Source organism: Neovison vison, chromosome 7, assembly GCF_020171115.1.
Source record: "Neovison vison isolate M4711 chromosome 7, ASM_NN_V1, whole genome shotgun sequence".
NCBI classification, from domain to species: Eukaryota; Metazoa; Chordata; class Mammalia; order Carnivora; family Mustelidae; genus Neogale; species Neogale vison.
In genome coordinates this window covers 35,369,241-35,392,546 of record NC_058097.1, presented here as the reverse complement: position 1 = coordinate 35,392,546, position 23,306 = coordinate 35,369,241, and the positions used below count along the sequence as shown (strand labels likewise).

The 23,306-nt window shown below is 37.2% G+C and overlaps 1 protein-coding gene across 3 annotated transcripts in view; it reads right to left on the bottom strand.

The window, feature by feature from the left end:
* NETO2 (neuropilin and tolloid like 2) overlaps positions 1–23,306 on the bottom strand; it is a 65,478-nt gene that overhangs the window by 4,719 nt on the left and 37,453 nt on the right. For all 3 annotated transcript variants that reach the window (XR_006385476.1, XM_044256213.1, XM_044256214.1), the window contains exons 7-8: positions 21,374–21,602; positions 1,234–1,347 (exon numbers count right to left, since the gene is read on the bottom strand). Coding sequence is in view for 2 of the 3 variants with exons in the window: in XM_044256213.1 (XP_044112148.1) it covers positions 1,234–1,347; positions 21,374–21,602 (343 nt within the window). In the remaining variant the exon portion in view is untranslated. The remainder of the gene's footprint in view (positions 1–1,233; positions 1,348–21,373; positions 21,603–23,306) is intronic.

Below are 23,306 nucleotides of genomic sequence, written 5' to 3'. Positions count from 1 at the left end.
TAAACAAATAAAACAATCCCATTAAGATTTCTGGTTAAACGAACCAACAATATAGTCGGATAGATTACATAAAAGAAAAAGGACTTGGTTCTTTACTCAGAAGGTACATGAAGGCATACAATTTGCAAATCAAGTTAAAAACATGAATCTAGGGGCTCCTGGGTGGCTCAGCTGGTAAAGCATCTGACTTCAGCTCAGGTCATGATCTCCAGGTCCTGGGATCGAGCCCCGAATCGCGTTCCCTGCTCAGTAGGGAGTCTGTTTCTCCCTCTCCCTCTGTCTCTCCCCTCACTTGGGCTCTCTCTCTCAAATACATAAATAAAATCTTAAAAAAAAAATAGAAAAATAAAAACATGAATATAGAGGAAATGCCCAAAGAAATACTCTTGTTCTATCAGGTCAGGTCAGCTTTCTGCTCTGTGGTGTTTGGCCAACTGCCACGCTGAAGTATATCCACAGTATTCCTTTCTTTTTTTTTTTCCCCACAGTATTTCTACTGATGGCCATCAGCAAGACAGGACTAAAGTGACCAAGCTAACCCACTGAGGTATATCATCAAGATCCAACCTTTGAATGATTATCTGAAAATACTTCAAGTCAAGTACTTAAGAAGCCATATCAGATCACACTAAATTCTCATAGTAAGATATTCACTGAATTCTTGGAGGATAGAAAGCAGGTAAACTTTAAGACTGAGACAGTGATTTGACAATGCCTGTAGATATTCAGTTATTACCACAAGTCATCTTAGATATACACTAGAAATATAGCATAGAAAATTTTATAAAATGAAAAAGCAGTTCTTACTAGCCTGCTTTTACTGCTTTTTAAGACTGAATCCATCAGTATTTATTAAATAGTATTACTGTATAATTTTAAAAATACTAGTATTCTAGGTCACTTTCTAAATTATTCTGAGAATAAGGTATCTTTACAATACGAATGACTAAAATAATGCATGAATATCATGACAGACTTTTGAACAACTTCAGATAAAAAACATAGTACATAAAAAAAGAATACTTTCATTGAGAATAAATATTTTTTCTTTGCTTTTACCACATACCAGAGATGCATGATCTATTTAAAGGAACAGTTATATTCTATGTTTCCATTTTGGCCAAAGCAGCTATGCTAACTAAGCACAGTTATAGAGAACATTTTAAGTGTTTCTTAATGAAGGGCAATGGCCACTTTTCTCTCAAAAAGGTTGGCCTTTGCCAGCGCACTCACCTTTACAGTGATTTTCATCCCAAGGGTATGCACAGTTCTGAACACCGTTACAGACTAAAGAATTATTGATGCACATGTTGCTGTGGCAGAAGAAAGTGCTACCTGTGCAGGGAGCTGCAGGAAAGAAGAAGTTTGTTGCTAAGAACTCATCCTGGTTTACTGACCCTTCCTCCTTCCATGAGTACCCTCTGTACTAGAGACGCAGTAAGACAAGGGCCAGTACTCTCTGAGATGGTCTGAGGTAAACACTTTTTACTCCAGCTGGGTGCCAAACGTCATTTTTAGCGTAACGAGAGTCTGAATACATTTGCCATGGTGCTTACGGAACTAGCATACAGCCTGGTAAATTTTTTCAAAATGTTAAAAGAAAATGTTGGTGAGGATGTGGAGACTCTGGAACCCTTGGTGCACTGCTGGGGGAAATGTAAAACAGTACAGCTGCTGTGGTAAACAGGATGGGGTTTCCCCCCAATTCCCACCGACTACTGTCTGCTCCAGCAATTCCACGCCCGGGTGCATACCCCAAACACCTGAAAGCGAACACAGCTCGAACACAGAGTACACCAGTGATCACGGCAGCATTAGTCACAAAGCCTACAGCAGCATTATTCCACCAAAAGGCGGAAGCAACCTAAATAAATGCCTGTTGATGGGTGAATGGATAACCGCAGTGAGGTACACACATAAGTAATGGACTGTTATTCAGGGTTAAAATTCAAAAGAAAATGCTGACAAATGCTACAACATGGATGAATCTTGGAGACAACATGCTTGAAAGAAGCCAGACACAAAAGAACGAATTACGTATGAGTCCAGGTATATGAGGTACCCAGCGTGTCAGTTCATTGAGAGGAAGAGAGAACATCAGCTACCAGGCCCCAGCAGGAGAGGGGAACGGGGCATTGGATGGGACAGTTTCAGCCGGGGATGCTCAAAAATTTCCGGAAATGGACAGTGCTGATGGGTGCACAAAGATATGAATGTACCTAGTGCCACTCAACTACGCACTTAAAAATGGTTACAACAGCAAATTTTATGTAAATGGTTACAACAGCAAATTTTATGTTACGTAGATTTTACCAGAAAAAAAAAAAATCACTCCTTGGAATTTGTAAATTAAATTTTTTAAAATGATAAAGATATATGGACTATATACCATGTAACTTCGTGTTTTATGTAAACTTTGTTCTTCAGCCTGAAATGTCTCCTCCTTCCTTCCTGGTGACTACCTGCTCATCTTTCAAGAACATTGAAAATGCAGCCCTCTCTGTGAAGATTCCCTCAATTCTCCTAGGTACCTAGTGTGACTCCTGTGTTCCTGTCATACTCTAAGATGTGCTTCTATTTAACACTTCTCCTGTATATGTAAACATTTATTACACTACATTATGACTCGGTGTGTTTACTTCTATTAAGAAATAAAGTCCTGGATTGGAGACAAAAGTACCAACATAGTAATAGTGTGTTTTTCAGTATAAAGACATATACACAAGAATCTGAAAGCCAGGAAGCATGATGGCTTTTCTCTCACATTCACAGAAGCCCGTAAAAATCAACTAATCATTGTGACTTCCAGAAATATAATAAAGCAAAATGTATTTCCTGTCTAAAAAATTCTACATTTATGATAGGTATCTCATCAAAGAAAGAAAACTGAATACCACTCTCTATTATACTGATAGACCTCAAATATTTTTATATATTTTTTAAAAGCTTATTTTCTTTTTTTTAAAGATTTTATTTATTTATTTGACAGAGAGAGATCACAAGTAGCAGAGAGGCAGGCAGAGAGAGAGAGATGAGGAAGCAGGCTCCCTGCTGAGCAGAGAGCCCGATGTGGGACTCGATCCCAGGACCCTGAGATCATGACCTGAGCTGAAGGCAGCGGCTTAACCCACTGAGCCACCCAGGTGCCCTAAAAGCTTATTTTCAAGATGAAAAGAAATACATAAAATTTTATAGGACTAATAATAACTGGATTTCCTCCCCTAAATATTATCTTTTTAAAAAACAAATATACAATGAACCTTATCAAAACAGTGAATTTAGTATTTCTTTCCCCTCTAAAGAGAAGGCTCTCTCTTTAGGTTACAAACACAGGAAGTTTTGGAATACAACACAATACACACTGTCCAATTGCATCACCAGTAATAAAACCGACAGTTTGGCAAACATAAACAAACAAACAAACAAGACTGTTTGGTATCCACCTGCTTGACCCCTCTTTGTCTATTTCTCAATTTGGCTCTGAAGATGGGCTGTAAAAATAGGTATTTATTGAGACCACAGGAATATTATCAAAAGGACAAGAAATAAGTGTCAGTGGAAATGTGGAAAAATGGGACCCCTTGTGCACTGTTGGTGGGAATGCAAACTGGTGCAGCTACTGTGGGAAACAGTATGGAGGTTTTGAGGTTCCTCAAAAAGTTAAAAATTAAAAATAGAATTACTATATAATCCAGCCATTCCACTCTTAGATATTTATCCAAAGAAAATAAAAACATTAATTCAAAAAGATATAGACACCCCTATGTTCACTGCAACATCATTAACAATAGTCAAGATACGGCAGAAACCTCAGTGTCCATAAATGGATGAATGAATAAAGATGTGCTACATAGGGGTGCCTGGGTGGCTAAGTAGGTTAAAGCCTCTGCCTTTGGCTCAGGTCATGATCCCAGGGTCCTGGGATCGAGCCCCGCATCAGGCTCTCTGCTCAGCAGTGAGCCTGCTTCCTCCTCTTTCTTTGCCTGCCTCTCTGCCTACTTGTGATCTCTGTCAAATAAATAAATAAAATATTAAAAAAAAAGATGTAATACATATATAAATTGGAGTAATGGATGGAACTAGAGGGTATTATGCTAAGCGAAATAAGTCAACCAGAGAAAGACAATTTTCGTATGATCTCCGTGATATGAGGAATTTGAGAAACGAGACAGAGGATCACAGGGGAAAGGAGGGAAAAATGAAACAAGACAAAACCAGAGAGAGACAAACTATAAGAGACTCTTAGTCTCAGGAAACAGTGTTACTAAAGTGGAGGGGGATGGGGGAATGGGGTGGCCGGGTGATGGACACTGGGGAGGGTATGTGCTATGACAAATGCTGTGAATTGTGTAAGACTGATGAATCACAGACCTGTACCACTGAGACAAATAAAACGTTATGTTAATAAAAATGAAAATGTTTCTACAAAACAAAAACTGGAGTATTACTGAGCCATAAAAGAGTGAGATCTTGCCATTTGTGACAACATGGATAGACTGAAAAGGTATGCTAAGTGAAATTAGTTAGAGAAAGACAAATACATATGATTTCACTTATATGTGGATTCTAAAAAAAACAAATTCACAAACAAAACAGAAAGACACATAGATATAGAGAACTAATGGTTGCCAGAGGGAAGGGGATGGGGAGACAGGACAAAGTAGGGGAAGGGGACTAAGAGGAACAGTCTTTCAGTTATAAAATAAGTAAGTCACAGGGATGTAATGTACAGCACAGGAAATATAGTCGATAATATTGTAACAACTTCGTATAGTGACAGATGAAACCTAGACTTATTGTGGTGATCATTTCATAATGTATGTAAATACCAAATCACTGAGACTAATACCATATTGAATGAATGTCAGTTATTCTTCAATTAAAACAAAAAATAACATCCAAAATTGCTTTGCGATTAGAGGGCAAATATATAATCTCTCTTTAAGGCAGAATCCCCAAAAGGTAAAAGTCACCCAAGTTCTAGTTCAGCAGGCTAATCATCTATGATTAATTACTATGAGCCAGGATTTGTGAAACCCTTCTCCTTCCCCATTATAAACTACATTGAGTTTCAGCATGAGTTTTATCCATATACAATTAAATATTCTCTGTAAAAAAACTTTTAGACTTTCTTATTTGCTGGGTACTTACCCACTCCTGTTCAAGTATAATAACCCCTAGGTGGCTCTAATGACTCAAGAATTTAAAATAAAATAGCTAAGAACTGTGAGTTTGGGAAATAGTGCTATGAAACAGAGAGAAGAGATAATGATGGACTAGTAATTAATAAAAATTGTTTCTGTTATTAGTTAACCTGTCTAACTTAAACTTTTAACTGACTCCCTGGGTCTCTGCTTCCTCTTTTTAAATGAGTGGGATGGACTACCGGGTATTTCAGACTTCTGGTTCTCAAATCAATGAGACTGGGACACGTGGGTGGCTCAGTCAGTTAAGTGTCTGCCTTCAGCTCAGGTCTTGATCAAGTCCCGTGTTGCGGGGCAAGGTCCCTGCTCAGTAGGCGGTCTACTTCACCCTCTCCCTTTGCCCCTCCCCACCATTCGTGTTCTCTGTCTCTCAAATAATAAAATCTTAAAAAAAAAAAAAAAAGACTTAAAAAAAAAAAGATTTTATTTACTCATTTGACAGAGAGAGGTCACAAGTAGGCAGAGCAGCAGGCAGAGAGAGGGGGAAGCAGGCTCCCCACTGAGCAGAGAGCCTAATGTTGGGCTCGATCCCAGGACCCTGAGATTGTGACCTGAGCTGAAAGTAGGGGCCCAACCCACTGAGCCACTCAGGTGCCCCTCAAATAAGAAAATCTTTTTTTTTTTTTAGTTAATAATACATATTTATTTTTTATTTTTTTATTAATATATAATGTATTATTAGCCGCAGGGTACAGGTCTGTGAATTGCCAGGTTTACACACTTCACAGCACATACCTTTCCCAATATCCATAACCCCACTACACTCTCCCTACCTCCCTTCCCCGCAGCAACCCTCAGTTTGTTTTGTGAGATTATCAAATAATAAAATCTTTTTTTTTTTTTTAAGATTTTATTTATTTATTTATTTGACAGACAGAGACCACAAGCAGGCAGAGAGGCAGGGGTGGGTAGAGAAAGCAAGCTCCCTGCCAAGCAGAGAGCCTATGTGGAGCTCAATCCCAGGACCCTGAGATCACGACCTGAGCTGAAGGCAGAGGCTTTAACCCACTGAGCCACCCAGGTGCCCCACAAATAATAAAATCTTAAAAACAAAAATAAAATTGATGAGACTGAAATTAGTGGTCTCAATCGTGTTGATACTTCTATTCTCAGAAGAATCATGTATATAACCAGTAATTTACTCAGAGACTGAATCCACCAAATGGTATCATTTAACCTTTAAGTATTTCATGATTCTTTAAGAAATGCTTAGGGGCACCTGGGTAGCTCAGTGGGTTGAGGCCTCTCCCTTTGGCTCAGGTCATGATCTCAGAGTCCTGGGATAGAACCCTGCATCGGGCTCTCTGCTCAGCAGGGAGCCTGTTTCCTCCACTCTCTCTGCCTACTTATGATCTCTATCTGTCAAATAAATAAATAAAATCTTAAAAAAAAAAAAAGAAAAAGAAAAGAAATGCTTGATGGTTTCACAGCTTATCGTTAAGGACAAAAGATACCAGTTACGTAAATAAGCCATTAGGTTGAGGACAGAAAAGCCAATGAAAAGGTATGTTGGTATTTTATTTCAGTACACAATCAGCCAGTGTACCTACCTCAGCTCTGTCCCATAGATCATAAAATTATATTACACTCAGGTGTGCACTTTAACATAACCAATGGCCTAGAGAACACACAGTAGTTTTGGATACTTCTAAAAACTGGGGTTTTCTGTTTTGTTTATATGTCATACCACGACTCTTTTTCATACTATATCATATTACCTACTGACCTCTCTAATTTTACTAGTCTTATCCAGTTCACAAACGAAGAGATATGGAACAGAAGCTATTTTCAAGATGGGCTGAGTGAGGTTATAAGCAGCACTGTGGCTTCTAGGTATTCTGATTTTAAATCAAACTATCATTAGGTCTTAAAGTTTATCCACAGAACATTTTGAAGTCTCTTTATAATCCTCAAAAGGGGGGAAAAAAGGTTTTCTAGTCAGTGTTTCTCATTGATTGAACAGTGAGTAGAAAACACCCTCAGTTTTTATTAAAGAATTCTTTACAACTGCTTCTCACATTATTTAAAGCAATTAGAAAGCAGCACTGACATCGTCAGATATTGTTTTGTAGAAATGTATTATACTCATAATTATAGATGTGTTAAGCTCTGTGGATTTTCAGTGGACAAGCAGAGCTGTTTAAAAAGAGAACTGAAGTATCAGTTACTGACATGGGATGCTAATGACATACTTCAACTAAGAACTATAAAAAATGGTTGAATTATTGGAATTTTAAGTAAGGGACAAAGAGAATTGCAAAAATAGTGCCAGTTATAAACTTTTTTCTACTTATAGCCTGAGGACTTTCTACTGGGTCATGGCGTGAGAAAGAAGAAGGGTTAGGCTTTCAGTTCCTCTCCCTTTCTCATGAGACGTGGCAATGATGCTGAGAGATGGTCTGTCCCTCAACGAGGCCTGCAGGACCGCCACAGGCAGTATGTCACTGCGAATCCCATTATCGATTTATTCTAACAAAAATAACTTCTGCTGCTTTCACAGTTGTAGTCCTAGAAATTATTTTCCTAAAACCATATCCTGTCTTGAAGAGTGAGATATATATTAGTATTCAGTGCTTGGGAAGTACTGTTCTGTATCATTCGTTTTAGCCAAGTCATATTATTTTAGTCATATCTGTAATCTATAATGGGTAGAATTAGTCCATCCATATAAACCTTTTCTAAAATATTGATTGTTTTCATGAATGGATTCATAACAATTACACATCATTAATAGCTTAGAGAAAAACAAAAGAGTTTAACACTTTGAATCAATGATGAGCATATAAAAATGTACTATTTGGAGCTCTCTAAGGTGCTTATTAAAAGGAGATTTCCAAACTGGGACTTTTGTTTTATAAAAACTTACAAAGTCCTTTATTTGATCATATACATGACTTTTTTTTTTTTTGGGAGGGATAGTTTTCCTGTTCTTCATGGATAATAAAGCTAAATTTAGGATATGGAGCTAAGTCTTATATTTAGTGATTAATGTGAAGATATAACTTGAGGGAGACTTTCCACATATTTACTTATCAGATCTGTGCTGATGGAGAAATCATTAGTGTATATAGAGAAATACCTTAACTAAAACACATTAGAGAAGAATTTTGCTTATAAGATTTGTATCAGTGATGCCCAAAATAAATATAATGCGAGCCAAAATGTGACCAAGTAGCCACATTATAAAGAGCTTTAAAAAGAAACAGGTGGAATGAATTTTACTAATAGCTTATTTAACCCAATATATCTGTGCAGAAAAGAGTTACTACAGCGGGACTGAGGCCACTACCTTTAGAAGGGTCTGTGTGCAAGGTTGGCCCTTAGTTCTGACTGATAAGGTTCATGGTGCCTAGAGTTTGTGTGAACAATGTCATTTATGCCGAATACCTTCTTTCCTTCTGTGAGTCCACAATTTTGGTACAGGCAACGCAGAAAGTGTCTGTGAGACCAGTTTCTAGTAAAAACCTTGGGTGCTGAGCTCGAATGGGCTTCTCTGGACATTGTCTCATAGACATTGTCTATGTTACTGCATTTTTTGTTGCTGGAGAAACACATGCTCAGTGTGCCCTTCATACGAGGGAGCGAGCGTTGAGGAACGCTATGAGGACTTCTCTGAGAGGACTCGGACAGTAACTCCCATTTGTTGGTCACATATCCTTTACTGTCAGAAATCTCAGCTGTAACTATTCAAATACATGCAGAGTCTCGTGAGTCTTTCTAGCAAATCACCTAACATGTGGGTGGTGTTGGGGAGCCCTGAAACAATCCCCAAAACACTCTCATTTAACACATATAAAATATTCATGAGGTATTTTACATTATTTCCTGCCAAGTCACTGAAATCCAAGATTCATCTTTATAAATACAGCACATTTCAATTTAGATGGGCCACATTATGAGTGTTCAACAGCCACATGGGGCTGCTGGACACCACTGGAAAGCACAGGTACACGATGCTGGGAATAAATAAACTGAGGAGAAAGGGAAACGGCTGAAAGGCTTTCTTGCTAACTGAAACTATATCTTTGTATCAAGCACTGCTTTGTAGTTATTTGAAGAAGTGAAGCAGCCTTTACATAGCAGTTTTTTTCAAGTGTGAAAAGTTGATAAAAATTTTTTTGGAAATAGCTTGTATGCATCCATAGGGCAACAAGAGGCAGCAACACAGTTTGCTCCTGGTAAATATCACTGCTGCGCTCTTGACATTTCCAGCTACTTGAGAAACTCACTAAATCCAAAATAACTCAATACTTATTCCACTTATCTCTCCAATTTTTATTTCCAAGTCAGTCAGACCGAAACTGTAGGTATCTTTGACTCATTCTGTTACTCTTCAGTCTGGTCAGTCACCAAATCCTTGTTGCTTCTACTTCCACAACTCTCCCTCTGTCTCTGCTCTAGTTCAGACCATCTTCGTCTAGCCCCCTGACTATGGAAGTTAGCCTCCCTTCTCCATAGCCTCCACACTCCAATTGAAACAAGGTTCTGATTATGTCATTTTATACTATGAAACTCTTCAAAATTCCCCAATGCCTGTGATAGGAACTCTAATTTTAGCCTTTAATTTAAAGGCCGTCTAACTTTGGTTTTAGTCTACCTCTCTTGACATATTTTTCCTCTCTTCTTTCTTCTACCACTTCTTCTGATCAAATAAGCCTGGGCTGTATGTGTTTTGTTCATTCCATAGCCTGTTTGGAATAACAACCTCAGTTATTCAACATTTCTACCTTCTAAAATCTACCTGCCCTCAAGGATAAATAAACTCAAAGGTCCTCCTTTCAAGGACTACTTGCTCCATAATCGATGCTGTCTACTAGAAATAACCTAGATATTTAATCAGGAAGCACTTCATTTTCTGTCTCAAACAGTGTTTGTTATTGTTATTCCTGCAACTGCCCCATTTGCATGTATGTTACCTCACTTGAAAGACCATCCTTTAGAGCAGGGACTGTTTCATTCATTTTCGTATCTTCATAGCAAACACAGTATCTCATATGATAAATGTTAAATAAATGAATGGAAGGCAAGTAGGAAGGCTGATTGGCTAAATTGGCTTCATAACCCAACTAGCCATCCGGCAATTCATCAAGTCTTTTAAAATTATAGATGCAAGAGTTCAGTTATGATAAAGCTTATGTAGGTCACATACAATCATAATCTTAACAAAGAATCCATGGAATAATAATAATAATATAATATCTTAAAATTATATCTCTTTCTCTTATGAGAACAATACAGAAGATATACACTTATTTTTAAAATATACGTGGCATGGACATATACAGTCACCTACACTGGGGCAGTGTGGATAAGTCTTTAAATGGTAATTTTCTTCATACAGAGGTGACCGTGAGGAAAGGGACTAGTCAGAGGGCTTAATCAGCACTATCCAAATATAGATTAAAGTTAAACCAAGCCACTCAAAACCTAGCCAAAAACATGATGGTATTTTTGAAAGCAGTTTTTCAAAAAATATCAAAGCTAATTAATATGATTTGTATTTATAATAAGCAAAATCAACAAAATATTTATTAGGAAGTACAGACAAGTCACTTGGATTTTTATAGGAGATAGAAAGGAAGGCAATAGAACCGACTTTTCCTGGGATTTGTTCACGTGAATTATCAGGAGTTAAAGGAAAGAATCCTAAAATCTGTCCTCGGACATTTTCCACTTTTAAGCTGGGTCAGTATCTATACATGAGTTACCCCATTCTTCAATATAAAAAGGTTCTCATGTGCTCACAAAATAGTAAAAATGACTTTTAAAGATGTAACCAACTCAAAGAAAGACAAACACGAAACCACACACACACACACAAAATCTAAAGAATATACACAAAAGGAAATTCAAATGTGTTGCCACAAAAAAATCTAACCACAAAAGAAGGTTGTGATGAAGAAAATGAGGGACAAAAAGCTTTAAGACATTTAGAAAACTAACAGCAAAAGGGAAGAAGTCCTTCCATCTCAGTAATCACTATAAAGGTAAATGAGTCAAACCCTCCATTCAAAAAGCAGAGATTGGCAGAATAGATAATTAAAAAAACCCCAGAGGATCGCACTATATACTGTTCTACAAAAGACTCACTTTAGATCTAAAAATATAAATTGATTGAAAGTGAAAAAATGGAGAAAGTTATTCCAGGCAAATAGTTACCAAAAGACAGCTGGAGTGGCCATACAAATATTAACAAAAAATAAACTTCAAATCAAAACTGTTGCAAGTGACAAAGAGGGACACTATATTGGTAAAAGGGGTCATTAAGAAGATACAACAATTATAAAAAAATATAAATCAAAAATCAAACTCCTAAAATATAAGAAGTAAACACTATCAGAATTCAAGGCACAATTACATATTCTACAATAATGGTTGGAGAGTTCACTATCCCACTTTCAATAATGAGTAGAACAATTACACAGATTAATAAGCAAATAAAGGGACGCCTGGGTGGCTCAGTTGGTTGGACGACTGCCTTCAGCTCAGGGCGTGATCCTGGAGTCCCGGGATCGAGTCCCACATCAGGCTCCCAGCTCCATGGGGAGTCTGCTTCGCTCTCTGACCTTCTCCTCGCTCATGCTCTCTCTCACTGTCTCTCTCTCTCTCAAATAAATAAATAAATAAAATCTTTAAAAAAAAAAAAAAAGCAAATAAAGAATAACACTATATATACAGAAAGTTCCATCCAGCAACAGCAAAATACACATTTTTTTCAAGCATATATGGAACTTTCTCCAGGATGGACTATATGTTACACCACATACACACAAAAATCTTAAAAGACTGCCATCATACAAAGTATCTTTTCCAATCACACTAAAATAAAACTAGAAATCAAAAACAGAATGAAAACTGGAAAATTCATAAAGATGTGGAAATTAAGTTATACACTCTTAACCCACTAACTGGTCAAAGAAGAAATCAGAAGGGAAATTAAAGAATACCTTGAGATAAATGAAAATGAAAACACAACACAGCAAAACTTTATGAGACGCAGTGAAAACAGCGCAAAGAAGGAAATTTATACCTATAAATGCTACATTAAAAAAGAAGAAAGATCTCAAATCAGTAACTTAACCTTAAAGAATGAGGAAAAAAGGAAAAACTAAACTTGGAGTTCTATGCCTTTGTCAGAAATGCTAAAATTATAGAGAAGATAAATAGAGAATGGAAAAATTAGAGAAAAGAAAAAAAAAAGGTTCTTTGAAGAGAACAAAACTGGCAAAACTTTAGTTACAATGACTAAAGTAAAAAGAGAAACAGATGAAAAGATTCAAATTACTAAAATCAGAAACTCAAGTGGAGACATTATTGTAGATGTTACACTATAAAAGGGATTAAAAGAGAATCTTAAAAACAATTCTACACCAACAAACTGCTAATCTAGATGAAACAGACAAACTCCTAGAAACATACATTCTACCCAAACTGAATGAAACTAAACAGAAAATTTGAATAGCTCTCTAACTAGGAGTTTGAAACAGTAATCAAACTATCTCCCAACAATGAAAAGCCCTGGACTGGATGGCTTCACTGGGAAATTCTTCCAAATGTTTACAGAACATCAATTCTCAAACTCTTCCAAAAACCTGGAGAGAAAGGGTTACTTCTTTTTGATTCTATGGACCAGCATAACCCTGCTATCAAAGCCAGACAAAGATACTACAAGAAAATAAAAGTACAGACCAATATCCCTTATGCATATTGATGCAAAAATCCTTAACAAAATATTAGCAGTGAATTCAGCAACATTTTAAAAGGATCATACACCATGACCAAGTGGGACTTATTTCTGGAACATAAAAATGGTTTTATATACAAAATCAATCAATATAATACAACACATTAACAGAATAAAGAGAAAAAAAATGACATAACCATCTCAACTGAATCAGAAAAGCTTTTGAGAAAATTCAACATCCTTGCATGATGAAAACACTCAATAAACTAGGACCAGAAGAAAACTTCCTCAACATGATAAAGGTTATATATAAAAACCCCATAGCTAAAACCTACTTAATGGTAAAAGGCTAAAAGCTTTGCTCTTAAGATCAGAAAGAAGACAAAGGTGTCTCCTTTAGCTTCTATTCAATATAATACTAGAAGTCCTGGCAAGAAAAGGAAATAAAAAAATAAAATAGTACCCAAAATTGGAAAATTACCTGTTTGCAGACAATATCATCTTATATGAAGAAAACTTTAACAAGATTATGTGCACGCACGCGCACACACACACACCCAGCTAATAAACTAACTCAGCAAGTTGCAGGATACAAACACAACACAGAACAATCAGGTGATTTTCTATACACTAACAATGCAGACTTGTAGACTTGCATACTAAGCAGTACTAAACACTCCTGAAAAAAATTAAAGACAACAAATAAATGGAAAGACATCCTGGGTTCATGGGCTGGAAAACTTAACATTTATTAAGATGACACTACTAAACTACTCAAAAGCAATCCACAGATTCATTATGATTTTTATAAAAAAAACCCAAAGGTGTTCTTAGCAGTGCCTTCTTTAAGAGAAGGAAAGGGCTTCTAACCCTTTCAATCTCAGGGCTGGGCTAAGGGAAACACAGTTGAGCCTGGGTCATCTTGTGGTGACAGGAAGTAAGAAAGTAATTTAATTAAAAAAAAAAAAAAGAAGGAAAAAAAAAAAAAGGAAGGGCACATCAAAAGTTGAAAGGGACAACTTGAAGGAGCTCCCAAGGGCCAAAGCTGGGACTTTGAGTAATAAATTATTATTAATATTATAATAATTACATGTTATATATAATTATATATACAATAATGGCATAAAATAAATACCCATAAACTCATACTGATATAAATCACTGAATAGAGGGCGCCTGGGTGGCTCAGTGGGTTAAGCCGCTGCCTTCGGCTCAGGTCATGATCTCAGGGTCCTGGGATAGAGTCCCGCATCGGGCTCTCTGCTCAGCAGGGAGCCTGCTTCCCTCTCTCTCTCTCTGCCTGCCTCTCTGCCTACTTGTGATTTCTCTCTGTCAAATAAATAAATAAAATCTTAAAAAAATAAATAAAAAAAAATCATTGAATAGATAAATGGGAAAAATAACTCTTCCTCACAGTAGAATTACAACTAATAAATGGAATAATAATGGAAGCAGAAAACTATCATTAGGTAAACATTACAATAATTCCTATCACAGGCAGAAATCATTAACAGATGCTAAAATTAGTGAGCAAAGGGATATTTGCATAGTCTCAAAGACAATTATTACCAAGAAATGAAAATATCAGTAACTTTATGGTGGAAAAACCTGACAGACAGCACCTTAAGGACGTGACCAAAGTTAGCATGAGACAAATCCACATGTACCCCACTACCTCACTGGTGTGATGAGCTAAGAAAGGTGTAGTATCATTTCTGTGATATTGACAGAAATATGTAACCTCAAAAGAATTGAGAAAACATCAGACAAACCCAAACTGACATTTTACTAAAAAAATGGCCAGTGCTCTTCAAATATATTAAGGTCATTAAAGACTGAGAAACTGTCACAGATTGAGGAGACTCAAGGACAGATATTAAGTAAATGCAGTGTGGGATCCTGCATCAGAAAAGACATTAATGAAAAAACTAGTGACATGTGGATAAGGTCTATATATATAGAGGTCGATAATACTAAATCAGTGTTAATTTTCAGTTTTATCACATTATTAGGGGAATCTGAGTGAAGGATATATGAAAACTCTATAGTAGAGAGGGAGGAGCAAGATGGGATAGGAGTAGGAGACCTAAATTTCATCTGGTCCCAGGAATTCATCTAGATAGTTATCAAACCATTCTGAACACCTATAAACTTAACAGATTGTTCAATTCTATGAATAGAAAAGAAAATTTGAGGGTGCCTGGGTGGCTCAGTGGGTTAAGCCGCTGCCTTCGGCTCAGGTCATGATCTCAGGGTCCTGGGATCGAGTCCCGCATCGGGCTCTCTGCTCTGCAGGGAGCCTGCTTCCTCCTCTCTCTCTCTCTGCCTGCCTCTCTGGCTACTTGTAATCTCTCTCTGTCAAATAAATAAATAAAATCTTTTAAAAAAAATAAAAATAAATAAAAAAAAAAGAAAAGAAAATTTGAATAGATCAAATATTTTTGATATATATTTGAATAGATCGAATAAAATAGATACTCTCTAGAAGGTATCATCTGACTTGGTTAGTGTGTATTTTCCTGGGGTTGTTGTTAGCCTTCCAGCACTTTGTTCTGTCATTCATCTATTCTTCTCTGGACAAATGACAAGGCAGAAAAACTCACCTTAAAAAAAAAGAAGAGGTAACGACTGCTAGGGACCTAATCAATATGGACATTAGTAAGATGTCAGAACCAGAGTTCAGAGTGACTATTAAAAAGATGCTAGCTGGGCTTGAAAAAAAGCACAAAAGATAGTAGAGAATCACTGGAGAAATAAAGTCCCTTTCTGGAGAAATAAAAGAACTAAAATCTAACCAAGTTGAAATCAAAAAAGCTATTAATGAGGTATAATAAAAAATGGAGGCTCTTAATGCTAGGATAAATGAGGCAGAAGATTATCACTATATTAGTGATATAGAAGACTAAATGATGGAGACTAAAGAAGCTGAGATTAAAAAAAAGAGAGATAAACAACTACTGGATCATGAGGGGAGAATTTGAGAGATAAGTGATACCATAAAACAAACAATATTAGAACTGGGATCCCAGAAGAAGGAGAGAGAGGGGGGCAGAAGGTATATTGGAGCAAATTATAGCAGAGAACATTCCTAATTTAGTGAAGGAAACAAGCATCAAAATCCAGGAGGCACAGAGAACCCCCCTGGAAATCAATAAAAATAGGTCAAACCCCGTTATCTAATGGTAAAACTTACAAGTCTCAGAGACAAAGAGAAAATCCTGAAAGCAACTCGGGGCAAGAGGTCTGCAACCTACAATGGTAGATAAATTAGATTGGCAGCAGACCTATTCACAGAGACCTGGCCAGCCAGAAAGGACTGGCATGATATATTCAGAGCACTACACGAGAAAAATAAGAAGCCAAGAATACTATACCCAGCTATGGTATCACTGAAAATAGAAGGAGAAATAAAAAGCTTCCAGGACAAACAAAAACTAAAAGAATTTCCAAACACCAAACCAGTCCCACAGGAGATACTAAAAGCGGTCCTCTAAGCAAAGAGGGAGCCTAAAAGTAACAGACCATAAAGGAACACAGATGATAACAGTCACCTTACAGGAAATACAATGGCACTAAATTCGTATCTTTCAATAGTTACCCTGAATATAAGTGGGCTAAATACCCCAATTAAAAGACACAAAGCATCAGAATGGATAAAAAACTAAAACCCATCAACATGCTGTCTACAAGAAACTCATTTAAAAGATTTTTTTAAATTAATTAATTAATTAATTAATTAGACAGAGAGAAATCACAAGCAGACGGAGAGGCAGGCAGAGAGAGAGAGAGGGAAGCAGGCTCCCTGCTAGCAGAGAGCCCGATGTGGGACTCGATCCCAGGACCCTGAGATCATGACCTGAGCCGAAGGCAGCGGCTTAACCCACTGAGCCACCCAGGTGCCCAAGAAACTCATTTTAGACCCAAAGATACCTCCAGATTTAAAGTGAAGGGGTGGAAAACAATTTACCATGCTAATGGTCATCAAAAGAAAGCCAGAGTGGCAATCCTTATATCAGACAAATTAGATTTTAAGTCACAGACTATAGTAAGATATGAGGTAGGACACTGTATCATACTTAAAGGGTCTGTCCAACAAGAAGATCTAACAATTTTAAATTTCTATGCCCCGAACATGGGAGCAGCCAATTATATAAACCAATTAATAACAAAATCAAAGAAACACATCAACAATAATACAATAATAGTAGGGGACTTTAACATCCCCCTCACTGAAATGCACAGATCATCTAAGTAAAAGATCAACAATAAAGGCTTTAAATGACACACTGGACTAGATAGACATCAAAGATATATTCAGAACATTCCATCCCAAAGCAACTAAATATACATTCTTCTGTAGTGCACATGGAACATTCTCCAGAATAGATCACATCCTGGATCACAAATCAGATCTCAACCGGTACCAAAAGATTGGAATCATTCCCAATGAAATGCACTTGAAAATAAGAGCATGTTTTCAGACCACAGTGCTTTGAAACTAGAACCCAACCACAAGAGGAAAGTTAGAAAGAACTCAAATACATGGAAGGTAAAGAGCATCCTACTAAAGAAGGAAAGGGTCAACCAGGAAATTAAAGAAGAATTTAAAAAATTCATGGAAACAAATGAAAATGAAAACACAACTGTTCTTTGGGATGCAGCAAAGAGAGTCCTGAGAGGAAAGTATATAGCAATACAAGCCTTTCTCAAGAAACAAGAAAGGTCCCAAATACACAATCCAACCCTACACCTAAAGGAGCTGAAGAAAGAACAGCAAAAAAAGCCTAAACCCAGCAGGAGAAGAGCAATAATAAATATTAGAGCAGAAGTCAATGTAACAAAAGAACAGTAGAACAGATCAATGGAACTAGGAGCTTGTTCTTTGAAAGAGTTAATAAGACTGATAAAACCCTTTGTCAGACTTACCAAAAAGAAAAGAGCAAGGACCCAAATTAATAAAATCACGAATAAAAGAGGAGAGATTACAACCAACACCAAAGAAATACAAACAATTATGAACATAATTATGAACATAATTATAATTATAATTAAGAACATATTATGAGTAACTATACGCCAGCAAATTTGACAATCTAGAAGAAATTGGTGCATTCCTAGAGATGTATAAACTACCACAACTGAACTAGGAAGAAACAGAAAACCTGAACAGACCCATAACCAATAAGGAGATTGAAGCAGTCATCAAAAAATCTCCCAACAAAACAAACAAGAGCCCAGGACCAGATGGCTTCCCAGGGGAATTCTACCAAACATTTAAAGAAGAATTAATAGCTATTCTCCTGCAACTGTTGCTAAAAATAGAAATGGAAGGGAAACTTTCAAACTCATTTTATGAGACCAGCATTACCTTGATCCCCAAACTGGGGAAAGACCCCATCAAAAAGGAGAATTAGGGCGCCTGAGTGGCTCAGTGGGTTAAGCTGCTGCCTTCAGCTCAGGTCATGATCTCAGGGTCCTGGGATCGAGCCCTGCCTTGGGCTCTCTGCTCAGCAGGGAACCTGCTTCCCTCTTTCTGTTTCTGTCTGCCTCTCTGCTTACTTGTGATCTCTGTCAAATAAATACATAAAATCTTAAAAAAAAAAAAAAAAGGAGAATTATAGGCCAATATCCCTGATGAACATGGATGCAAAAATTCTCACCAAAATACTAGCCAACAGGATCCGACAGTACATTAAAAGGATTATTCACCACAACCAAGTGGGATTTATTCCTGGACTGCAAGATTGGTTCAACAACTGCAAATCGATCAGTGTGATACAATACATTAATAAAAGAAAGAACAAGAACCATCTCAGTAGATGCCAAAAAAGCATTTGAGAACGTACAGCACTCTTTCTAATCAAAACGTCAAAGTGGAGGGAGAGAGGGTTCATACCTCAATATAAAAGCCATCTATAAAAAACCCACAGCAAATATCATTATGAATGTGGAAAGACTGAGAGCTTTTCCCCTCAGGTCATGAACACAGCAGGGCTGTCCACCATCACCACTGCTATTCAACATAGTCTAGAAATCCTAGCCTCAGTGATCAGACAACAAAAAGAAATAAAAGGCATCCGAATCGGCAAAGAAGTCAAACTCTCACTCTTTACAGATGATATGATACTTTATGTGGAAAACACAAAAGACTCCACTCTAACGAGTAGAACTCATATAGGAATTCAGTAAAGTGTCAGGATATAAAAATCAATATAGAAATATTGATTTTCAGTTGTATTTCAGAAATCAGTTGTATTTCTATATATCAACAACAAGATAGAAAAAAGAGAAATTAAGGAGTTGATACCATTTCCAATCCTACTCATAAGCATAAGATACCTGGGAATAAATCTAACCAAAGAGGCAAAGAATCTGTACTCAGAAAACTTACAGAGTACTCAAGAAAGAAACTGAGGAAGACACAAAGAAATGAAAAAACATCGCATGCTCATGGATCGGAAGAACAAATAATGTGAAAATGTCTATACTACCTAGAGCAATCTACACAGTTAATGAAATGCCTATCAAAATACCACGAAGTTTTTCAAATAAATGTTGAAAAAGAAAACCAAAGTTGTTGGCATCACAATTCCAGACTTCAAGCTTATTACAAAGCTGTAATCATCAAGATCGTATGGTACTGGCAGAAAAACAGACACATAGATCAATGGAACAGAATAAAGACCCCAGAAATAGACCCTCAACTCTATGGTCCTCTAATCTTCGACAAAGCAGGAAAGAATGTCCAATGAAGAAAAGACAGTCCCTTCAATAAAAAGTGCTGGGAAAATTGGACAGCCACATGCAGAAGAATGAAACTGGACCATTTCCTTACACCACACACAAAAACAGATTCAAAATGGATGAAAGACCTCGGTGTGAGAAAGGAATCCATCAAAATTCTAGAGCAGAACACAGGCAGCCTCCTCTTCGACCTCAGCCACAGCTACTTCTTCCTAGAAACATCGCCAAAGACAAGGGAAGCAAGGGCAAAAATGAACTATTGGGACTTCATCAAGATCAAAAGCTTTTGCACAGCAAAGGAAACAGTCAACGAAACCAAAAGACAACTGACAGAATGGGAGAAGATCTTTGCAACTGACATATCAGATACAGGGCTAGTATCCAAAATCTAAAAAAAGAACTTATCAAACTCAACACCCAAAGAACAAATAATCCAATCAAGAAATGGACAGAGGACATGAACAGACATTTCTGCAAAAATGACATCCAGATGGCCAACAGACATATGAAAAAGTGCTCCACATCACTCAGCATCAGGAAATACAAATCAAAACCTCAATGGGATACCACCTTACACCAGTCAGAATCGCTAAAATTAACCAGTCAGGGAAAAACAGGTGTTGGCGAGGATGTGGAGAAATGGGAACCTTCCTACATTGTTGGTGGGAATGCAAGCTGATGTAGCCACTCTGGAAAACAGTATGGAGGGTCTTCAAAAAGTTGAAAATAGAGCTACTCTATGACCCAGCAATTGCACTACTGGGTATTTACCTTAAAGATACAAATGAAGTGATTCGAAGGGGCAAGTGCACCTGAATGTTTATAGCAGCAATGTCCACAATAGCCAAACTATGGAAAGAACCTAGATGTCCACCAACAGATGAATGGTTAAAGAAGATGTGGTAGATATACACACAATGGACTACTATGCAGCCATCAAAAAACTCCAAAGTCTTGCCATTTGAAATGACGTGGACGGAATTAGAGGGTATCATGCTGAGCAAAATAAGTCAATCAGAGGAAGACAATTATCATATGATCTCACTGATATGAGGAATTTGAGAAACAAGACAGAGGATCATAAGGGAAGGGAGAGAAAAATGAAACAAAATAAAACCAGAGAGGGAAAGATACTTTATCTCAGGAAACAAACTGAGGGTTGCTGGAGGGGAGGGTGAAGGAAGGATGGGGTGATGGACACGGGGAGGGCATGTGCTATTCACAATGCTGTGAATTGTGTAAGACTGATGAACCACAGACCTGTACCCCTGAAGCAAATAGCACATTATATGTTAATTTTAAAAAAACTTAAAAAAAAAAAAACAAACTCTGTACTATTTTTATAACTTTAAATAAACTTAAAATTATTTAAAAATAAAAAGTCAGAAACAAAACATAGCCTTTCTGAATTTTGAAAAGCATGGTTTGGTAGATTCATAATTATATACCAAACTGAATTAAACCACTGGTAATTATTTTTAATTTTGAAAATCTTGAAAGGAGTTTCCACTTTCTGTGTTCCCTATTATGTTTACACCTCTATAGTACGGCAGTGTTGCAATGCATGTTTTAACATGGTTTTTCATCCAGGACAGTTAATTCCTTGAGAAAAGGGACTCCGACTTATTTATTTCTACATTCTCTTTGACTTGCAGTCTTTGTCAAAAGGAAATGCTCAATAATTAAATTCCGAATGAATGAAAATTATGTAAAAGATCTCAATACTATAGGATTTACTTACGCTCCACAAAGGAAGTAAAGAGCATTCTGAATCTGCTTAGCCGACTACCTTCATCTGCCCACATTCGGATCACTCCAACTCCTGTTTTCAGCATCACATCATTGGCCACAGTGCTGCAAAACTTAGCCTTCAGATTTTCAATAGAACTGCTTCCATCATAAACTGCAACGAAGTTTCTCTTGCATTCATTTGAGTGCTCCATTTGATAATCTAGGAACCTCAAATAAATCTGTAACATTAAAACAGAGAAAAACACTGCTTTTGAAAAGATTAAAATTGAGTGTTGTATTTCTGACTATCCAGTCGACATGGTAGAAATATAGAACTACGACAGCGGACAGGGGCACAAGAGCTAAAGGCTAGTGCCCAAGAGTCAAAAGAACCAATACTGATGGTTTCCTTCTTAATGGGACCAAGCATTAAGGAACCTAAGTTTGTGTTTTGTTTATAAAGAAATTTTTTGCTCCACGAGGCTTATTGGGTCTCTTATATAGTTTTCTTATTATGAAAGCAACCTCCTGGTACTAACAAATTGGGAAAATGAAAGAATCACTCTTGCAATTGTTGCGATTTTTTTTTCTTCACATTTTAAAAACCCAAGTTTAATTTTAAGATATATACATCCTGTAACACATTGAAACCATTTTTATCTTACTATACTCCTCAATACCGCAAACGTTTCCATGATGTCTTGTTGTTTGTTTATCTCCTATTCTATACTGGACATTTAAGTGATTTAAAGACTTCAACCCATAAATAACAATTTCTATGTTATCAATCAGGAAGATATCAACTGCAGTATCAAAATAAGCACTATTAGGACCTATTTTATTTAGCACCCTCTTTCTTGAAAATTTTATAGGCAGCTTGCTACCTAGTACTAAGTTCTTAAAATATGTTTGGCCCACTTTTGTTTGAAGATTTCCTTTAGACTGTAGGCTTAGAAATACTGTGAGCAGGGTGCCTGGGTGGCTCAGTGGGTTAAGCCTCTGCCTTTGGCTCAGGTCATGATCTCAGGATCCTGGGAATAAGTCCCGTGGGCTCTATGCTCAGTGGGGAGCCTGCTCTCTCCCCTCTCTGCCTGCCTCTCTGCCTACTTGTGTTCTGTCAAATAAATAAATAAAATCTTAAAAAAGAATACTGTGAGCATTACTGCTCAGATTGTGGACTTAGAAACACATTGTACATATCTCTAGGAGAACTGAATGAAATGATGAAATGGCTATTATTCCTTACAGGCAGGGAGAAAATGAAGGCTCAGTTTGTTAAGAATTTGCCCAAGGTTACTCAGGGTGAGGATTTGACCTGGGTTGGCCTGAATCTACCATTCGTGTTCTTTCCACCCTCGGGGGTGCCTTTTCTGCAAGCAAGCACAGACAGTTCCCTTTTTGCTCTAGTTGCTCCTCTGTGACTCTACAATTGAAATCTTAGTGAATAGAGAATAAAAATTTCCTTTGTCGTTAAAGACATGAGTATTCATTCTAGTTTCTATTTCTGAGGTAGCAATGTGATGCCACCTCCAACTCTCATTTTAAAGATTTTATTTTTGGGGTGCCTGGGTGGCTCAGTGGGTTAAAGCCTCTGCCTTTGGCTCGGGTCATGATCCCAGGGTCCTGGGATCGAGCCCCACATCAGGCTCTCTGCTCTGCGGGGAGCCTGCCTCCCCCTCTCTGCCTACTTGTGATCTGTCAAATAAATATATAGAACCTTTAAAAAAAAAAAGGATTTTAAGCAATCTTTATACCCAACATGGGCTTGAATTCACAACCTCAATATCAAGAGTCACATGGTTCTACTGACAGAGCCAGCGAGGCACCCCAGCCCCTGCCTTTTTTTTTTTTTAAATATTTTATTCATTTATTTGACAGAGAGAAATCACAAGTAGGCAGAGAGGCAGGCAGAGAGAGAGAGAGAGGGAAGCAGGCTCCCCGCT